This window comes from Acromyrmex echinatior, chromosome 4, assembly GCF_024713525.1.
Source record: "Acromyrmex echinatior isolate Ae372 chromosome 4, ASM2471352v2, whole genome shotgun sequence".
In the NCBI taxonomy this organism is placed as follows: Eukaryota; Metazoa; Arthropoda; class Insecta; order Hymenoptera; family Formicidae; genus Acromyrmex; species Acromyrmex echinatior.
Window position 1 is genome coordinate 2,425,877 of NC_141855.1, and position 18,047 is coordinate 2,443,923.

The 18,047-nt window shown below is 33.9% G+C and overlaps 1 protein-coding gene across 9 annotated transcripts in view; it reads left to right on the forward strand.

The window, feature by feature from the left end:
- The window catches only part of HDAC4 (histone deacetylase 4), an 89,754-nt gene that overhangs the window by 62,036 nt on the left and 9,671 nt on the right, over positions 1 to 18,047 (forward strand). For 3 of the 9 annotated variants that reach the window (XM_087405851.1, XM_087405850.1, XM_087405852.1), the window contains 13 exons: positions 17 to 76; positions 5,978 to 6,147; positions 9,453 to 9,557; positions 9,716 to 9,841; positions 10,502 to 10,584; positions 10,852 to 10,958; positions 12,762 to 12,899; positions 14,286 to 14,383; positions 14,466 to 14,603; positions 15,235 to 15,562; positions 15,798 to 16,241; positions 16,526 to 16,789; positions 17,647 to 18,023. In XM_087405851.1, coding sequence (XP_087261977.1) covers positions 17 to 76; positions 5,978 to 6,147; positions 9,453 to 9,557; positions 9,716 to 9,841; positions 10,502 to 10,584; positions 10,852 to 10,958; positions 12,762 to 12,899; positions 14,286 to 14,383; positions 14,466 to 14,603; positions 15,235 to 15,562; positions 15,798 to 16,241; positions 16,526 to 16,789; positions 17,647 to 18,023 — 2,438 coding nt within the window. Of the gene's footprint in view, positions 1 to 16; positions 77 to 830; positions 2,594 to 5,977; positions 6,148 to 9,452; positions 9,558 to 9,715; positions 9,842 to 10,501; positions 10,585 to 10,851; positions 10,959 to 12,761; positions 12,900 to 14,285; positions 14,384 to 14,465; positions 14,604 to 15,234; positions 15,563 to 15,797; positions 16,242 to 16,525; positions 16,790 to 17,646; positions 18,024 to 18,047 lie in introns of those variants that run through there. The other 6 variants (XM_087405857.1, XM_087405854.1, XM_087405856.1 and 3 more) reach the window with 6 other exon arrangements.

Genomic DNA, 18,047 nt, shown 5'->3' on the forward strand with positions numbered 1-18,047 from the left:
TTGTAATTTGTTTCAGAAGACGTGGGCTATAGAAGCGTTGAAATTACATCCGCTTTCACGCATCTGCCTCAAAAGGGTGAGCATCTTTGCTATTTATTACATATACACATATACATATATATATATATATATATATATTATATATATAGGGTGAGTTTAATAAAAAGTTCCCATTTTTCTTGAAAAAAGGATTATAAATACCTAAAATAAGGAGAAAATACCTATTATCAAAATTGTAGAATAAGTGTAATGAGACATACTTAGATGATCTTGAGTAATCTTAAATTTCCTTGATTTTTTACTATCAAAAAAATGTTTTAATTAGAAGAGGTATTTTTGAATCATTTTATCGATAGTACTCAATGAGCTGAATATCTTTGTATAAGAATATTTTTTTAGAAAATTTTAACTATTTTCGAGATATAAGTCAGTCTCTATAAGTTCTAAACATTTTTCTTATTATTGCAATAGATGTTCAAAATGTTCATCATGTTAATCTAAACATGTCTATAGCTTTCGTGAAAACTTTGCTTGGACTTTCTTTTTCTAACTCTTGAATTGTTATTTTACAAATAATATTTTTCATTCTTTCACGTTTTCTGGAGAGATAGACGACAGAATGTTCCCAAATGAATAGATCAGTAGAAGTGATCGTGTATTATTCCCTGCGAGATCAATCAATTTATTTGAACTATCTTTGAGGAACTTATCTTTGAAGAAGACTTCAAAATCGACTCTTACAATTCTCTTTAGAATTTATTTCCGAGTATTTCTGTTACAGAAACATTCAAATCAGTTAAGAAATACAATGTGTAATCTATTCCGAACAGAAAATTCGCATACATCATCGAGCAGTACGCGACATCACCACCAGAGGGACGTAGCGAGTTAAATTTCTCGAATTTAGATCAAAAGACCACACAGAATAGAAGAAAAGAGGCGCAGTATTAAAAGTATTAAAAGAGAGAGCCTTCAGTTGTATTCTAATAAAATAATAATTTAAGTGAGAGAGAAAGAAAGAGCCGCAAGGACTCCAAGATGAAAGTGTAACACTTTTTTTTAGATATCACCAAGTAAATGAAATACACATTTTAAAATAGTTCAGGTAAGATTTATATCGCGCGCTCACACACATACAGCATTTATATGTGCAGGCGATACGAATCACAATTGGAACACTCGCATGAGCCTCATATCGCCTGCACATGCACGTGCAGCACTTACGCGTGCGAGCAATATAAGCCTCAAATGAGGACGCATCTGCATGGTGCTGTGCAGTTACACTGTGACGATTATTACGCACGCGTGCGCTTAATAGGCGTAGGTTTGGTTTATTTATAAAAAAAAAAATTTTTATAGAGATTTGTCTTTATTTTGGAAAAAGTCACAACAAACCGAAGAACGTTTGAGTGCTATAAAGCTAGCAGAATCAAATCGGACTTATCAGAATTTTTAGTATAACTTATTTTGCATTAAATTGTACCATTAATGATAATTTTGTACTGATAGAGAATTTGGTGCCATAACTAAAATTTAAAGAAATGGACTTTTGAATTTGATTTGATATGAAAAATTGGTCAATTATATTGACTTACAAAGTCATATATTGAAGAAAAGATTATCTCTAATCTTCTTTTTTACCTTTGTGATATAATTAGCTTTGTCATGCATATTATTGTTAAAAGATACGTGATAGCAGATTTATATAACAGCGTAGGAGAGGAATGCATGTTTCAATAAAAGTTAATAATTGAATTTTGAATAGATATTAAAAACGATATTTTGAAATATATTCGCGATTTCAAAATTTTTATCTTTCACACAAAAGTTTTATTGAAAAGTTTAATTGACTTTATATATTGACTCGATAGACATTTTTAGAGGAAGTAGAAATCAAATTTTAAATGGGTATCAAGCATTTACGTTTTGTATCCATTAATCTTTAGCCCTTAGCCTTTAACTTTTAAACTTCTGCTTATATTATATAGGTTTATATTATACAGCCTTTGTATAAAAACAGAAAAAGCAATTTCTTACAATATTATTATTCAAGATTGAATAATAGATAGACCCTAAATAAAGAGGAGAAAAATTTAAAAACTTTTAACGATCGTCATTCGAATATGAGTAGAAGCTGTTTGTGAATGAGAATCTCAGAGATCATCATAAATGAGATTTAATTTAGTTCCGGTGATGATCCCGTAAAAAATGCGGAAGTACAAACGTAATAAGAAATCTCATTTATTATCACCTACAGTCATTTACATCACTGATTGCGCTTGTTCAGCGGCAAGTTAACATTCGTATTACCAAATACGAATACACTCGAGCAGAGTTTTTCTATTTAGGGCTTAATTTACTCGTTACTCGCAACAGGTTTTCTCGTTGCTCACATCGATGTAGAGTCGAGTGGCGAGCACGTGAACGAGCGGCCAAGAACAAGTCACTGATGATTGGCCAATATCCGCGGTTCCCCGCTTCGATGCGCCTCGCCGCGGGACGCGCGTTGCATCATCTCCCATCGCGAATGATGAGGAATTATCAGAATCGCTCGTGGTCGCGATCGTTCAGTCGTGATCCATCTATCAAGCAGGTAATTTCGCGTTCTCTTCTCGCTCCGGTTCCCCTCCGGTCGGTCTCGTGTCATAGTCTCCTCCCTCTTTGTCTCACCTCAGCTTCACTCCCAGGCTCGCGTAATCGCTTCCAGTGCGAGTTAAATTTAGCGCTGATCGTTGCTTTTGCCGTGCCAAGCAGCGTATATAAAGCTCCTCTTCTTCTCTTCGTCTCTCCGCCGTCGTTTCCTGCACGCGCGCGCTCACACCTCCGCCGCGTCGCCGCCGCTATCGCCGCCGCCTCCGCACCGTCGCGTGTCGTCGTCGTCGTCGTCGTCGTCGTCGTCGTCGTAGTCGTAGTCGTAGTCGTAGTCGTAGTCGTAGTCGTAGTCGTAGTCGTAGTCGTCGTCGTAGTCGTCGTCGTCGTCGTCGTCGTCGTCGTCGTCGTCGTCGTCGTCGTCGTCGTCGTCGTATCCCACCTGTGAATTAAATTCCAAAGTTGCGATCGTACGAATTTCAACGAGGAGAGCACTTAATAAAGACTTATGCTGAACGATCATGATCGATGCGGAGCGACACAATAAATTATTGCGACAATATAGAGCAACAATTTTAGAATTTCAGATCAAAAGTGCGAAGAGCGATCAGTGATTGAAGTGAACCAGTAGCTTTTAGTTTATCATAACCGGAATAAAAAATTTCTTGCCAAACGCTGTTTCTTTTTTTATTTTATTTTTGCAACATATAATATTTACGAATATATTGGCAATATAATTTACAATAATTACGTAGCGGTGTGTGACCGAGTTTGAACTTGGATCTCTAGCGATAAAAGATGCCTCGAACGGAGTGATTAGGTACAAGTGATTACTGGTTTTCCTCCTTCCTTCCATTTCGGATCGGAGATTTCGAATGTTCTCTGATTCTGCAAATCCTTAAACTTGGGCGTGACGATGAGGAGATAAAAGTTGAAAAAGTTGGAATATAAAATGGAAAGAGAAAAAATAGAAAAGTCGCAAATGAGTGAGCGATAAGTGGTCGCTTGTGTGGCGCGTACGCGTGCGTAATAAATGCTAAAAATAGCCGCGCTATCGCGCCGCGAGCGAATATCAAAGCGATAAACATCGTTACGGCAACACGCGCGTCGATTCACGTTAAATTTTACGATGTTCTTCGTCCTAAGATATCGCGAGAGAACGACGCAGCGAAAGGAAAAATACACGGTGTCCGTCAGACATCTTTCAGACATCATTCAAACCGGACGCAATGAGAGGATCCAAGAAGAGAGGAAGGGCCAAGTTCTTGCGTGGGAACGCACTTTCTCACGTCTCCGCTAGGTCATTTCGAAATTAACCTTCCAAATATACCCGATAAAAGAAACAGAAAAAAATAGCTGCCACACGCAAGGTGCGATTGGTATAATTGTATGTTTCCAAGAAACTTGAACGTTTTGAAAAGTAACGAGTAATGAGTTAAAAATAAGCGGTATAAAAAAACTTGAATTTCTTTCAACATTGAGAATCTCCATCTTCCTCAATATTTCTTATCTTGATGACTTTTTAAAAATAGGTTTGCCTTGAGTATTAAATTTAAAATGAGATATATTAAAATATATGGATGTGTGTGAGCGATTTCCTTTTTTCGATTGGTTTTATATGTTCGATAGATGCGAGTTGTAATATGGCGGCATGTTCTTTATTAGTATCAATACGAGCGAAACAACACTTATTGTTAAATGACAGGAAGTGAGATTGCGAATGATTTTTCAGCGATGGTAATGAAAAGAATGCGACGGGAATGTTTTGAAGTGAGATTGAGTTTAATACCAGTTATGACTTCTAATCTCTATTGATCACAATGAATGCCTTCTTTCCCACGTAAATTATAGTCGTATATTTTAGATAAAATGTCGCACAGTATTTATTTCGCGTCTAAAATCATTGTTTTTAAAATCAAATTCAGTTTCAAATTAATTTGTCGAGTGAGAAATCAACTTGTTATCAATTTAAAGGTATATCATAGCACTTATCTAGTCAAATGACCATCATTTGATAAATTTCAAGATAATCAAATAATTGTTGTTAAATTACGGGATAATTTTTTAACGTACTGTCATATTTAATTTTCAATTTGTTATTCATGTCTAAACAAATTATTAGCTATTGTCCTTAATCTTAATATTGCTTATACACGCTGCCTTTTAATATGCTCTCTCTATATATATATTAGTTATTGCGAAAAATATTGCCAAGACTTTGATATAATCTTAACAGTGAGGAGCTGTCCGTATGGAAGATCCGAGTTTAAATCCTGGCCAAAGTAATATTTTTCATGAGAGTTTTTACAGATTTTAAAATGTTAATAGCATCAAATCAACGATCTAATTAAATTTAGAAGGATTATTAGTATTTCAGATTGATTGTATTGAAAGTACAAAATAATCAGCGCGCAATCATATTTCTGAGATAATTTATTTACAATACATATATAAGAAATTGATTTATACCACTTATTTATGTATTAGTCTTAATATCTAACTTTGATTGAAGTAATTTCCACTTGTTAGTTGATTTATATTTAGTTGATTTATTTATAACAGTTTTATTTCTAATTTTATATTTTAACTAGTTTGGAAAGAATTAAGGTAAATGTTGAAAATACCGGACTCTCTTCCGTTGATCTTGACATATATTGTCAAGGTCATGGCCCTGAGTGATCCTTGGAAGGTTTTAGTTCGCCCCTAGGTTCATCCCTAGGTAGAGGAGGGGAGGTGGAGTGGACCTCGCTTTTCATAGAAAGCTGAATGCCCTGTAGCAGGAGAGGAAGTGGAATTATTGAGTTATTTATGATAATTATAATTTAAATTATATGATTAAATATATACACATTTATATTGCCAACTTTATTCGTAAATATAAATTTTGAACGAATAATAAGCGTGGACTAAAAACTAACGGACCTTCCGAAGATTATTCAAGGCCATGACCTTGACCGTCAATTATTAATTTAAAATATTTTAATTAATAATAGACTTAATTTTGCATAAAAGTACGTTTTAAGATTAAACATAATTTTATACGATTTTTTTGAAACCGTTATGGGTAAAGCCATTTAAAATTTTACATATAGGAACAAAATATAATATATTAATGAGCAAAATATTACAGCAATAGTGTTATCCCCTTGAAGTTGTGACATTCATCTTTAATCACATTCATAAAAGATAAAAGATAAAAGACTAACAATAAGAGGTTTAAAAAAACGAACTATAATAATTTACATGTAATGGGCGAATGCGTTTAATCGACATCTGCGCGCAAAAATCTAAAGATCATCAATGGTCATCCAACATTGTGATAGTGACAACGGCGAGATTCACCGAGGCATATTATTGGACGTATATTATTATTGTTACATGTGCATAGAGATGGCCAGAGACACGCCGGGCTCTCCGATGCCGCGACCGCGAGATTTGGGCGCCGGTGGCGGAGGAAGCGCGGCCACGGCTACCTTGACTTCCGGCACTTATCACACTGCAGCTGCCGATACTACCAACATACATGGTCAACACGCACTGCAGCAGAAGATACTCGAGGTAACGTACGATGCATTTATGTAAGATGCACGTAACACAGAACTCACTGAATTCTTCGGTAAAATATCGAATTCTTTGAAATTTCTGTGGAACTGTTGTGTAACAAGATAAGAAAATTGTTCGTTAAATGAACAATTTAACAATTGAAAGTATTGAATAAAGAGTATTGAGCATGTCGAAGAAAAATAATTTTTTTACAAAAGTATTTTTTACTTTTTATGAAATGTATTCGTAAAAAAATTAATATATTTTTGTAACATTACGCTGTACATTATTATATGATTAATTAAATATAACGGAAAAAAATTCGCAATATAATATTTCATGATTGAAAAAAATTATGTTAACATAAAAAAAATGAATAACAAATTCTTCATAGTAAAATCGGTTAAAATGAAGAGCAAGATCTTTGGATATTCTTCTGAAAACGTGTAATGTAGGATAACAGAAAATAAACTGTAATATTTATTACTTTTGAAAGAAAAACAGAATTAAGAAGACGCTGAAATAACAAAATTATTGATACATTACAGTCATATAAAAATCTCCGAATAGATTGAACGGAAAAATTCTTTACGGAAGATTAAATCCTTTCATAGAATTGAAGGCCTAAAATTAGGAAGTAAATTTTATTCTAAAATCGAAAAAAGTCACCTGACGTTTTTTTAATACAAAAGTTCTATAACTTGTATGGACAAAATGACATTGCACCACTGTTGAATTACGTAAAACAGTACTGAGTTAATGGAATTAAGATTGAAAGCTTGAAAAAAAAAAGATTTATATTGATTTGCAAATTACGTATATATGTATGCTTAGCGAAGACTGAGAATGATAAACTGAACAGTAATTATATCTAGTAGTGACGAATTTTGCAAGAGATGGCGTTGCAAATATGTAAGATAAGGAGAATAGATGTATGCATTTGAGTAAGACAAAACGATAACATAAAAAAATGAGTTTGGAATTACAAAGTCTATATTATTGACAATCAAGTTCGGCCATCGTTTCAATATCTCCTTAATAGTTTATTAAGTACTAGCTGGTATCGTACTGCATAATATTATTTGTATATTTCATATCTTTCTTGCGAATATTATTAAAATACAAATTACAACTGTAAATAACTATTACAAAAATTTATGCGCAATACATAGCGAAGTTAAGATTACACAGCCTAGCTGAGTTTCGATTGAATTTGATTGATCATGCACATCATGCACACTTTAGTTGCATCGCAATTAAGTTCAAAGACATCGATATTTCTGCGAAGGTCAGGTTTAACGTTGCGGATAATTTGCCCGGAAGTAAATATATCCCGTATATGTGATATATTGAAACTGCAGTACTTTGTAATTAGATTCTGCCTAGAAATAAAAACGAATAGCTTTTTTATAAATATACTTGCTTATAAAAAGAGAATAACATTAAAGTGCCCTGTTTTTTTTGTGAGCGAATATATAATATATAAAATAAGAAAATTAACATTGTATAGATAGCACAGTATTGGTTTAATATTAACTAAACACTACTGTGATTAAATGTACCGGGACTGATATAATAAAACGCAAACTATAAATTTAGATTAATCTAAATTTATTTCATCTCTTTTAAAATGATACCCTTCCACTGCAATACGTTTGTTCATACGAGCTTTTTTTCCAATCTTCGAAGCACTTTTTACAGTCGATTTCAGATATAGTCATTTAGAACGTGCGACAAATTCTCTTTTATAACCGTATTTATTGATTCAAAACGGAGCTTGTGCAATAATATTCATTGAATTTTTAGCCATAAAATCAAATAAAAAAAAATCAACATTTTTGCAACAATGCGAGATATGAGTCTAACGCTTAAATTGTTTTTCAAAATCAATTGGCATGAATCAAATAATCCAACACGTTTAATCATGTCTCAAATTGTCAATCACTGAGTCATCGATTACTGAGCACTAAATCTTTAATTTCTCTGTCGTGTTATTCATCTGTTGAAATGAAAGGTCTCGTAGAGCAATCCTCCTTCGACATTCTCTGTCTTTTTTGAATATTTTATATTATTTAAAAATTCTTATTCTTGATACTCTCATTAGCCCATCTTTTATCGTTTTTTTAAAACTTGAGAATCCATAATTCTTTATTCTTATTTTTGACATGCACTCATTACTGAAACACAAAATTTCATTCCGAAGACAAAATTTTATACAAATTCTTTCAATAAAATTCGCCAGAAGTAGTTTCTTCTTTTTAATCACAAATAAGCAGTTATTTATAGACTAAGGGCGGTATTCATAATCTGTTCTTATTTTAAGACCGTCGTAGATATAATACATAGAAAACTAATACGGCTCTCTGATCGGTTCATGACAGCTTAAGAGTGTACTTAAGATAGTCTTAAATAGATCCGACTATGAATACCAGCCTAAGAAAGATTTAATAACGTGAAATTTATATAAAATTCGTACCAAGTATTTATCTAAAGAGATAATTGACCCTCTTAAAACTAAAAAATCTCAGTTAGCTTCAGAGAATGTCAATCAGAAAAGTAAAACGATTACAAGCGAGACAAAATTCTAGAATCTTGTCTTACCCATTAATTTTAGAATTAAGTAGCAACTTCTCTGATTTCAAATCGGACGATACCGCGTTTGATTTTTTAATACTTGCTTGCTAAAAGTGCAACGCTTGCATAGGAATCGCGTGACAGCATTTATTCGCAAACGTAACCAATTGGACGAAATCGCTTTATTCTCTGTGTCAGCAACCTACGCATTTCCTTCTGAGAAAAGGCGACTCAAAGTCGCCCACGTGCGACGAATGACAAACGAAAAACATTCGAGAGACACGGTAAATTAGATTAAAACAGAGTGTCGGATACGTACCATGTTGGCATGAAACTTTGCACTGGCACCGCTGTGCATACTTTCGCATTTCCACTGGACGCGTGCGACAATAGCTTTTATTCGGTAACATATTGGAAAGCTCTATACATAAATTTGCATCTCTATTTGTTCCTTTTTTTTTTTTTTTACCTATTATAGGAAACTCCTTTATTTTTCACCATTAGCAAATCGAAAAAATAAGTGCCTGACTATAAATTAATATACTAATATAGAAAAAAATTATATCGCAAACAGGAATGATTTGTAACGATTTCAGTTAAAAAAAGAAATGTATAGTTAGCAAACGACTTGTCGATTATGTTTTACTTGCAAATTAATTATTTTATATCCTTCAGATACTTTTTGACATTTTAGTTTTTAGCTAAAGATGTTGCATTATCCTTGAGATATCTGGATTTGGTTCCAGCTACAGCAGCATCATCAACTTCAGCAGCAGATTCTCCGGCAACAGTATCATGCCCAGGAACGACAATTGGCTGAACTGCATGAGCAACAGATGCATCAATTAAAGGTAAATCTAGTCTTATAGATTTATTTGTACTTCGATATTATTATAGTGATTTGCTAGTCATCTTTCTTATGCAGAAAAATGATCTTAGCGCACATTAAAGATATAATAGGTTGTTAAAAAAGGATGAATTTACAAGAAATAATTTATTTCTGCCGCAGCTCTGGGAACAGCAGAAGCAGTTGGAGGAACAAAGGCGAGAGAAAGAAAGACTCGAGGCTCTCAGAAAGAAAGACAAGCATGATCATAGCGCGAATGCATCCACAGAAGTCAAGGAACGCCTTCATGTAAATTTGGATTTTTTCCTTTGTTATAGACATGATACATTTTTTTTTAATTTTTCAGTACAAGGAATGTTAGATCATAAATTTTTAGCAAGGATTAACTCTTATCTCTTAAATTTTGCATATTCACAGTATTATCCTTAAGTCTCAGAAGTTCTATATACACTTTTCTACAATATTTTAAAATATCAAATGGAATGAACCCAAGGAATAAAAGTAAATAATTATTTTACCGTTACAAGTTACTTTTTTTTGTAACAGAGTTTTTTGGTAACAATGTTACTTTTTTTTTTATAATTGTTACTATAATGTAATAACTAATACTTATCGTATAACTGATTGGTTGTCCAATTTTAACTCTGCAATTTTTTCTCAGAATCAAAAGCCCATCCATCCAAATCCTTTTACAATGTTAATACACGTAGTTAATTCTCTCCTTTCGAACGAACTATGGTTCATATCATTTGACATTTTACAATTTTTGCCATCTCCTTGTGAAGGAAAGTTTTGATTAGCTGAGAATAACATTTAGTCATTTACGATCTCTCGTCTGTCCAGTCGGAGATGAAATATCGATTTTCCAAATTTGTATGTAAATAGCACGCGCTTTAAATTTTACGCAAATCCTATAATTTTCTGTTTACGAAGCTCTTACGATTACAGAGTTTTCTGGTGAATAAAAAGCAAAGGGAGGCAGCTGCCGCGGCGAACGGAGCAGTACCCGGCACACCCGGATATAGAAACTGGTAAAATGCACAACATATATACATTGCGTGCGTGCGTGTAATTCCTGCCCTAATTTATTTATTTTTTTATTTACAATTTCTTAATAATAGATTTTTTTCAATATACATATGAAGTTTCAATGCATAGTACGAAAAACTGAGTATTTTGAAAGAATTTTAATGTCTTAGAACGACGCATCTTTTCAACATATTTTACTCTTTTATCTATTCTTTATCTAACTCTTGATAGTACGTTATGAATAATGTCTCGAACTTTTTTTTATCTAGGTTACAACCGCAGTCAGAATCATCGAGCACCACGAATGCGGCTCATCCATATCAGATGCCACAGATGCTGCAGAAGTTTGGCGATGATTTCCCGCTTAGAAAGACAGGTAATTGTCTCGAGATGTCTGAATTAACTTATGCATATTTCGTACAAGCAGTTTGTGTGCCAATAGAATGTCTACTAAAGCATGGTGTTTCAATGTTCGAGAAACGAGTTGAATCTCAGAAAACAAGCTTACGTGTCGACGCGATGTTTGCTTTTTTGATCATTTCTTTATCCGAGAATATAAAGAAAAGCAATGATTTTCCTCAATAAAATTCGCTCGATCGGATTATATATCGATAACGCCGACATGCACATAGCAAGTCGGACACGTTGCATTTCATTATTTGACTTAAGTAATAGGTAAATCCTCAGTTTCTGTGAATATTCATCTTTTCTATATCTATGCAAACACTTTTCAACGCAAAGCGAAAGTCCACATAGGTTTATAATTGTCCATCCAAAATATATAAGGTGAAGAAGAAGTCTCGGACTGGTAAAACACTTTGAAAACGAAGAATTTTTGAGCAAAATGTTTCATACAAAAGTTGTATAGTTTAAAATGATTTCATTTATTGATTTGATCAGTTTAAGTTAAGCTTGAGTGGTGTCGTCAAGGTCATTGATTTTTGTGATCTTGACTTGATCTTGACGACGCTATCCAAAGTTAAATTGATTAGATTAATAAATAGATCGCATATATTTTAAACATACATCTACCTAGCTGACATATTATATGCTAGCCATAATATGGCTGTTTGCTTTAAGAGGAAAGTACCTTAAGGGATGCAGCGCAAAAATTGAAAATATGTGAATATGAAAGAGCATAAATTCTGTGTATTTAATTTTCCAAATCGGTTGTATTAACACGTGGAGAGGTTGACTGACAACCTACTCAGCCTTCCACAAAATTTTTTTTTTAGCTAAACGAAATGAGCGCAAAATTTTTTTTTTTGGATGTTGAGAGCTCATTATTATATTATTTATTCATTAAGATTTGTATTCAGAACGCGCTTTTATCTCTAAAATTCTATAGTATATGTAATGTAAATTATAGCATGTTAGCGTGCTAACATCGTTGTAAGCGCGTTCTGAATACGCTTTGGTTAAGTAGGGGGGAGGGGAGAGCAACTAAGCAAACTATAATTGTGTTTTAAACTATAATTTTTGTATAAAACATTTTTCTCAAAAAATGCTTTGATTTCGAGATATTTCTGTAGTCTGGGATTTTTTCTTTAGATGGCAATTATATACTTATCTACATATTATATATCATAGTTATAACGTTCTGCATTTTGCTTTACTGAAAGTAACAAAATTAATAAAATGAATAATAAATTGATGCAATGTCAGACCGACAGGACGATTTCGACTAATATTATATATGTCATACGATGAATTTTTAAACGTGTTAATTGGCTATAAGATAGGGATTTTTTGGATCTTTTTATCTTATAGCTAATCAATAGGCTTGAAAAATGTATTATATGACAAAAACAGACAAATGTAATATTAGTGCTGTCTGTTGAATTCATCGTGTAATTAATCATAAACAGCGAGTAGACCATATTAGATACTAGATCATATAGGGTCCGGTTATCTTACAAATCGTGCGTGTTATTAATTATTCGCTCTTTATACAGGCGCGAATATCACAAGGAAATCTCTATAGAATCTCATACGCGATTTTCTTTCGTGACGTGCATGCCGGTAAACCGATAATACGAGCGAGCGAACGTGAATGCGAATGTGATATGGGATCATCTCGCATCGCGTTTCTTGTCTTCCATCCGTCTATCTTTTCCTTCCCCGCCCCTTTCTTCGGTATGACAATGACCAACTAACAACCGGCTGAAAAATTGGCCAGCTTCGGAGCCGAACTTGCTGAAAGTGCGACTAAAACAACGCGTGGAAAGGAACATGGCTGCGTCGAGAAATTCACCTCTGATGGCACGCCGGAAGGACCGCCTGGCGTCGCATCTCAAGCGGAAATCGTTATTAGCAAGTACGTTCCTTTCTTTCTCTCACACACACATACACACACACACACACACACATACACACAATGTACGCGCGATCTTTATTCAAGAGAGGCTATATTAGGCTATTGTCTATTCTAAATTTCTTGCGATGAAATCTCACTCCAGGAAAATGAAAATACAATCACCCTTGAAAAAGTGAAATGTTTTCCCTTTTTTTCCAAGAATAGCTGTATTTTTTCACTTTCTTAGAGATTTCACTTTTCTATTAGTCCAAATGCTTTTATCGTTATTAGAGAGAAAAAAAAGTAAACATTACAACGAAAAAAATGTGAGCTTAAACAAGTTTTTGATCAATGGTGACCGAGATATCGTTAACGCAAGTTGGACTTCAATCAAGCCGACTTTCAGTCAGTTTTGCAATATTTTGGATTTATTTTAATTTTATGTTATTGAAACTTTCTTTTATTGCAATTATCAATTAAAGCAAATATATTTAACATTAAAAGTTTTTTTTCTGATATCATAAATCTCAAATAGAAGAAGAAAATGGAAGAAAAAAATAGTAAGAAATTGAAAAAATTTTCTATGTATCAAATTGATAGGTAATTTAATTTCCTACAAAATAGTTCTTTCGAAGTTTTTTTTCGTATTTTGTGTTGTTTTCGAGACATATTAAAAATAATAAAAAATGACACTTTTTGTAACATCTCCAAAACGTATCACTTAATTTAACAGCATTCTTTAAAAAACTTATTTACATCGAATGAATCAATAAAATTGCGCTAAAGAATTAATTAATTTCTTTTAAAAACCTTCAGACAATACTCTACAAAGTATTTTCTTTTTCTCTACATAACATTCGCCAATGTTACTACATATACATGTCTGTTTTTCTCTCTTACTCTTTCTGTCTCTCACCGCATCTCGAGTGTTCAATTAATTGACTGTTGAGTTCTTTTGATGTTTGTTACTCTCCTGTAACAGCATGAGCGAAAATACTCTCCAATTAACATATGTAAATTAACGCTGTCCAGGAATATTTAAATCGCTCTCCAAATAACGGATCGACAGGTTTAAAAAGTCACTTTTAGACATACTTTGAACAGATTATGATAATTTGGACCGTAAAATTTTTTGTGGATCATCACAGTCGAAATTTAATGTATGTGTGTATATATATAAATATATATGGCACGCGACGTGTATGGAGAGTTGGTTTATTTTCGGAGGATTATCAAGTCATACGTCTTTCCTCTTTGTTCGCGCGTTAAAAATGCAATTTCGCATGCAATTTCCGTGCGCATGATCATTCATTTATTTCACATATATTTTTATTGCGTAACGAGGCGACACTATTCCTCGGCCTATCTTTCTCGGAAGTCTCGGCGTACTACTTGTATATTTTTTAGATTCTGGCAGCAATCCTGAGTCTGGGCCTAATTCTCCTCCGACTGTCAATAATTCTCAAGCCAGTCCCACTGCTGGAAGCAATACAGCGATACAGGAAGTAAGCTTCAACAATACTATATTATGTTGTCACCTTTCAGTGTTATAAAAATTTATTACGAGATATTTCTGATTTATTACAGGAAGGTGAAAATTCAGCATATGGAGGACGTCTCACTAGCAGTAGTCAACAAGGCAGCTTTTCGGATCTTTCGCTTTTCAGTTCACCGTCCATGCCTAACATCTCGTTAGGTAGACCCCATGTACCGTCGAGTTCATCAGTAAGCATATTTTTCATCAGAAACTATCTTTCTAATTACGACTCGCGCTTTTTTAGTTATACGAACATGACAATTTAAATTTTATAGTTTTCTTTTAAATATATATTTAATTATATAATAAAATGTATGTTAAATACAGGAAATAGAAAATTACTTTTTAAAAGTAACTATAGTTACTGATTTTCAAAAATAAATTTTCAAAAGTTATTGTTACTTAAAAGTTAACTAGTAACGATGTTACCTTTTTTGTACAACTAACAGTAATATAGTTAAATTTTATTGATAACGGTAACAAATTTTAAATTACTTTTATTGTTACTTTCTATATTATGATCTAAAATCTAGCAATTATCGGCCTGCGATGAACTCACCATGACCGCCGGAAAAAGAGGAAGATCGGACCATTGTTAGATGAAACATCACAGTCTTCTGTTTGCGACCTTTTAAATAACTCTAGATAGCAATGAACTAATCCTAAAAACTCTATACAAACTAATTTAAACATGAATTAAACTCGGATGAAATTATTCATTCCAACAAAGATACAAGATAATGATAAGATATGAAAAATCTTTTCAAGTATTTGGATGATCAAGTATTTGGACGTATCGGGTTGTTTTTTGTTTCTCAGAGTGGGACGAAATTGGCGCCGGTCTCAGAAGCGGAAGTGCGAGCTGCATTCACGGCGCGTCTCGGTATGCCGCTCACCGGTCAGATGCTGCACGGTACCTTACCGTTCTATCCGTCCCTGACAGTTATCGAGGGCGAGCCGGCATACATCCACAAACAAATACAACAGAATCTACAAGAGCAAGTGGCATCGCCGTCCGCAACGGTGAGTGGCAGCAGGCAGCATCCAGCAATGGCAGCAGCAGTGTATCATACCACAGCACCAATCACGGATACACAAGTAGCGCAAGCAAGACTGCAAAAGGCTGGTCATCACCGGCCTTTAGGTAGTATGTTCCCTCTTTGTCTTTGGAGAAGCTCTTATCGTGTGCGTGTCCTGTTCTAATGGACAATGGTCTCCGCTGAGAAAAGTGATTCTGGAAGGCAGACTAAACTTACGGAATTAATAATTCAAAGTTTCTCGAGAGACCATTTCTGTATGAAACATAGCACGCATCATTCAATAACTCCTCATTAATAACGTAGATTTAAGCGTTTATACTGTTCCTTTTTCTTCAAATATAGGTAGAACCCAATCCGCACCCTTACCGTTAGGTCATCCAATGCTACAGAGCGGGATAATAGCACCGCCTACGCATTACGAGGAATATCTCGCAGAGAAGCAGTTGCATGATCAGCAACAAGCGCACAATTATCTGAAACAACAGATCCGTCAGACTGTCCTCACACGAGTAGGCTCGCGCGGTCAAACCAATCAGCTGGATGAAGCACCAGAGTCCGAAGAATCCGAAGTAATAGATCTCACGGGTAAGAAAGATCATCCGGAGGAGAGCGAGATCTCGAAGCAGACGAGGGGCCGTGAACAATTCCTTCAACAACAGAGAGATCTTATGATGAGGCACACATTGCAGACGAATGAATCGACCATTTACGCCGGAGGTTTAAGCAGAACTTCTCAATCAGCTAGACCACTCTCTAGAGCATTATCGAGTCCTCTAGTACACCTAGGTAAAAAATGTTTTTTTATCATAAATAATATGACGCGCTAAAGATTTGATGTTTAGTAATCTTTGATGCTTTTGATAAAATATGATTACTTGATACATTGAATGGATTTATTTTTAATATCATATTGAATCCATATAATATTTGAACATCTCTCTTTCCCTCTCTCTTTTTCTGCCTAAGAAATATAGAATATAGAAAGATAGAAAGGATCGACGTAAATTAATTTAAAATGTAATTGTCAAAGTAATAATATTTTTAGCTCATGAAATAATTTGTCTCCAAAGGTCCTCAGAGCAGCGATATTTTTGCACGAGGTTCTTCGCATCGACCCACTACGGGATTAGCTTATGACCCATTGATGTTGAAACATGCATGTGTCTGTGGCGAAACGGTCAGAGGTCATCCTGAACATGGTGGCCGATTGCAGAGCGTATGGGCTAGATTATCGGAAACGGGCTTGTTGCAACGTTGCGACCGAATACGCTCGCGCAAGGCCACACTCGAAGAGATTCAAACATGTCATAGCGAAGCTCATGCACTTTTATTTGGTGAGTCTTACTCTTTCAATGCTATTTTAGCTTTATAAACAAATATTTTTAACGGACAATAGAATGAAACTAGCAGTTTTAAGAATTACTACTCTGGAAGTAATTTTATTTAAAAATTTGAGGAAAATTTGAAACTTTCGTGGAATTTACAATTAAAATTTTATTTTTCTTATTCTCAAATTGTTTTTTATTTTTAGAATTTTATTTTTAGATATTTATTTTTGTTACCGAAATAAATATTTATACTAGATATACGAGATGACAAAAAGTTTAGCCACAAAATTTTGTTTATCAAATCATAGTAACGTATATTTATAAAAGAAACTTTAGACTGTTGATTATATCTTATTAAATACAACAAATAATAATATTCGAAAACTTTAACTTTGATACAAACTTTAAAGTGCTTCGGAAACGATAGTCGCGCACTTTTCCATAAATTCTTCCAAGTAGCCAATAAAGAGTGGCCAGTTCAACTGAAAATCTTTTGATACAGTCTTTTTAATATTTAGCAAGACCTAACTAATATTCTAGAATTTGTTTTTTATATACGTTACTATCCAAGTAACAAATTGACATTATTTGTCATTTTGTTGTCAAAATGATAACAAATAATGTAAATTCGTTACCTTAATGATTTAATAAACCCACAAATGCAAGCTTTTTTGTCATTCTATATTAATTAATTATATTACTGGATGTGTACAAATATGATTTATAGTGATATAATTAAATCGTATGTGTATATTTAATTACACTCCACTTTAATTAAATCACAAATTATTATTAAGTTATTAAAAATAAAGAAAAATATACTGTAAAAAAATTTTTAAATAATCTTAAATCTTAAACTGTAGAACAATTATATCAACGAGTGATATGCGCAGGAACGAATCCGTTGAATCGGCAGAAACTGGATATGTCCAAACTGTCGCAATTGCCTATCAAAAGTTTCGTCCGACTTCCCTGTGGTGGAGTTGGAGTTGATTCCGACACAACGTGGAACGAGCTTAATACTGCACCTGCTGCTCGAATGGCAGTGGGATGCGTTGTTGACCTTGCGTTCAAGACAGCAGTGGGTGATATTAAGAACGGCTTTGCGGTGGTAAGACCGCCCGGGCATCACGCAGAGACCAATCAAGCCATGGGTTTCTGCTTCTTCAACTCGGTGGCAATCGCAGCGAGACTACTTCAGCAGAAACTCGACGTTAGAAAAATTTTAATCTTAGATTGGGTGAGAAATGTTATTATTGTGCAA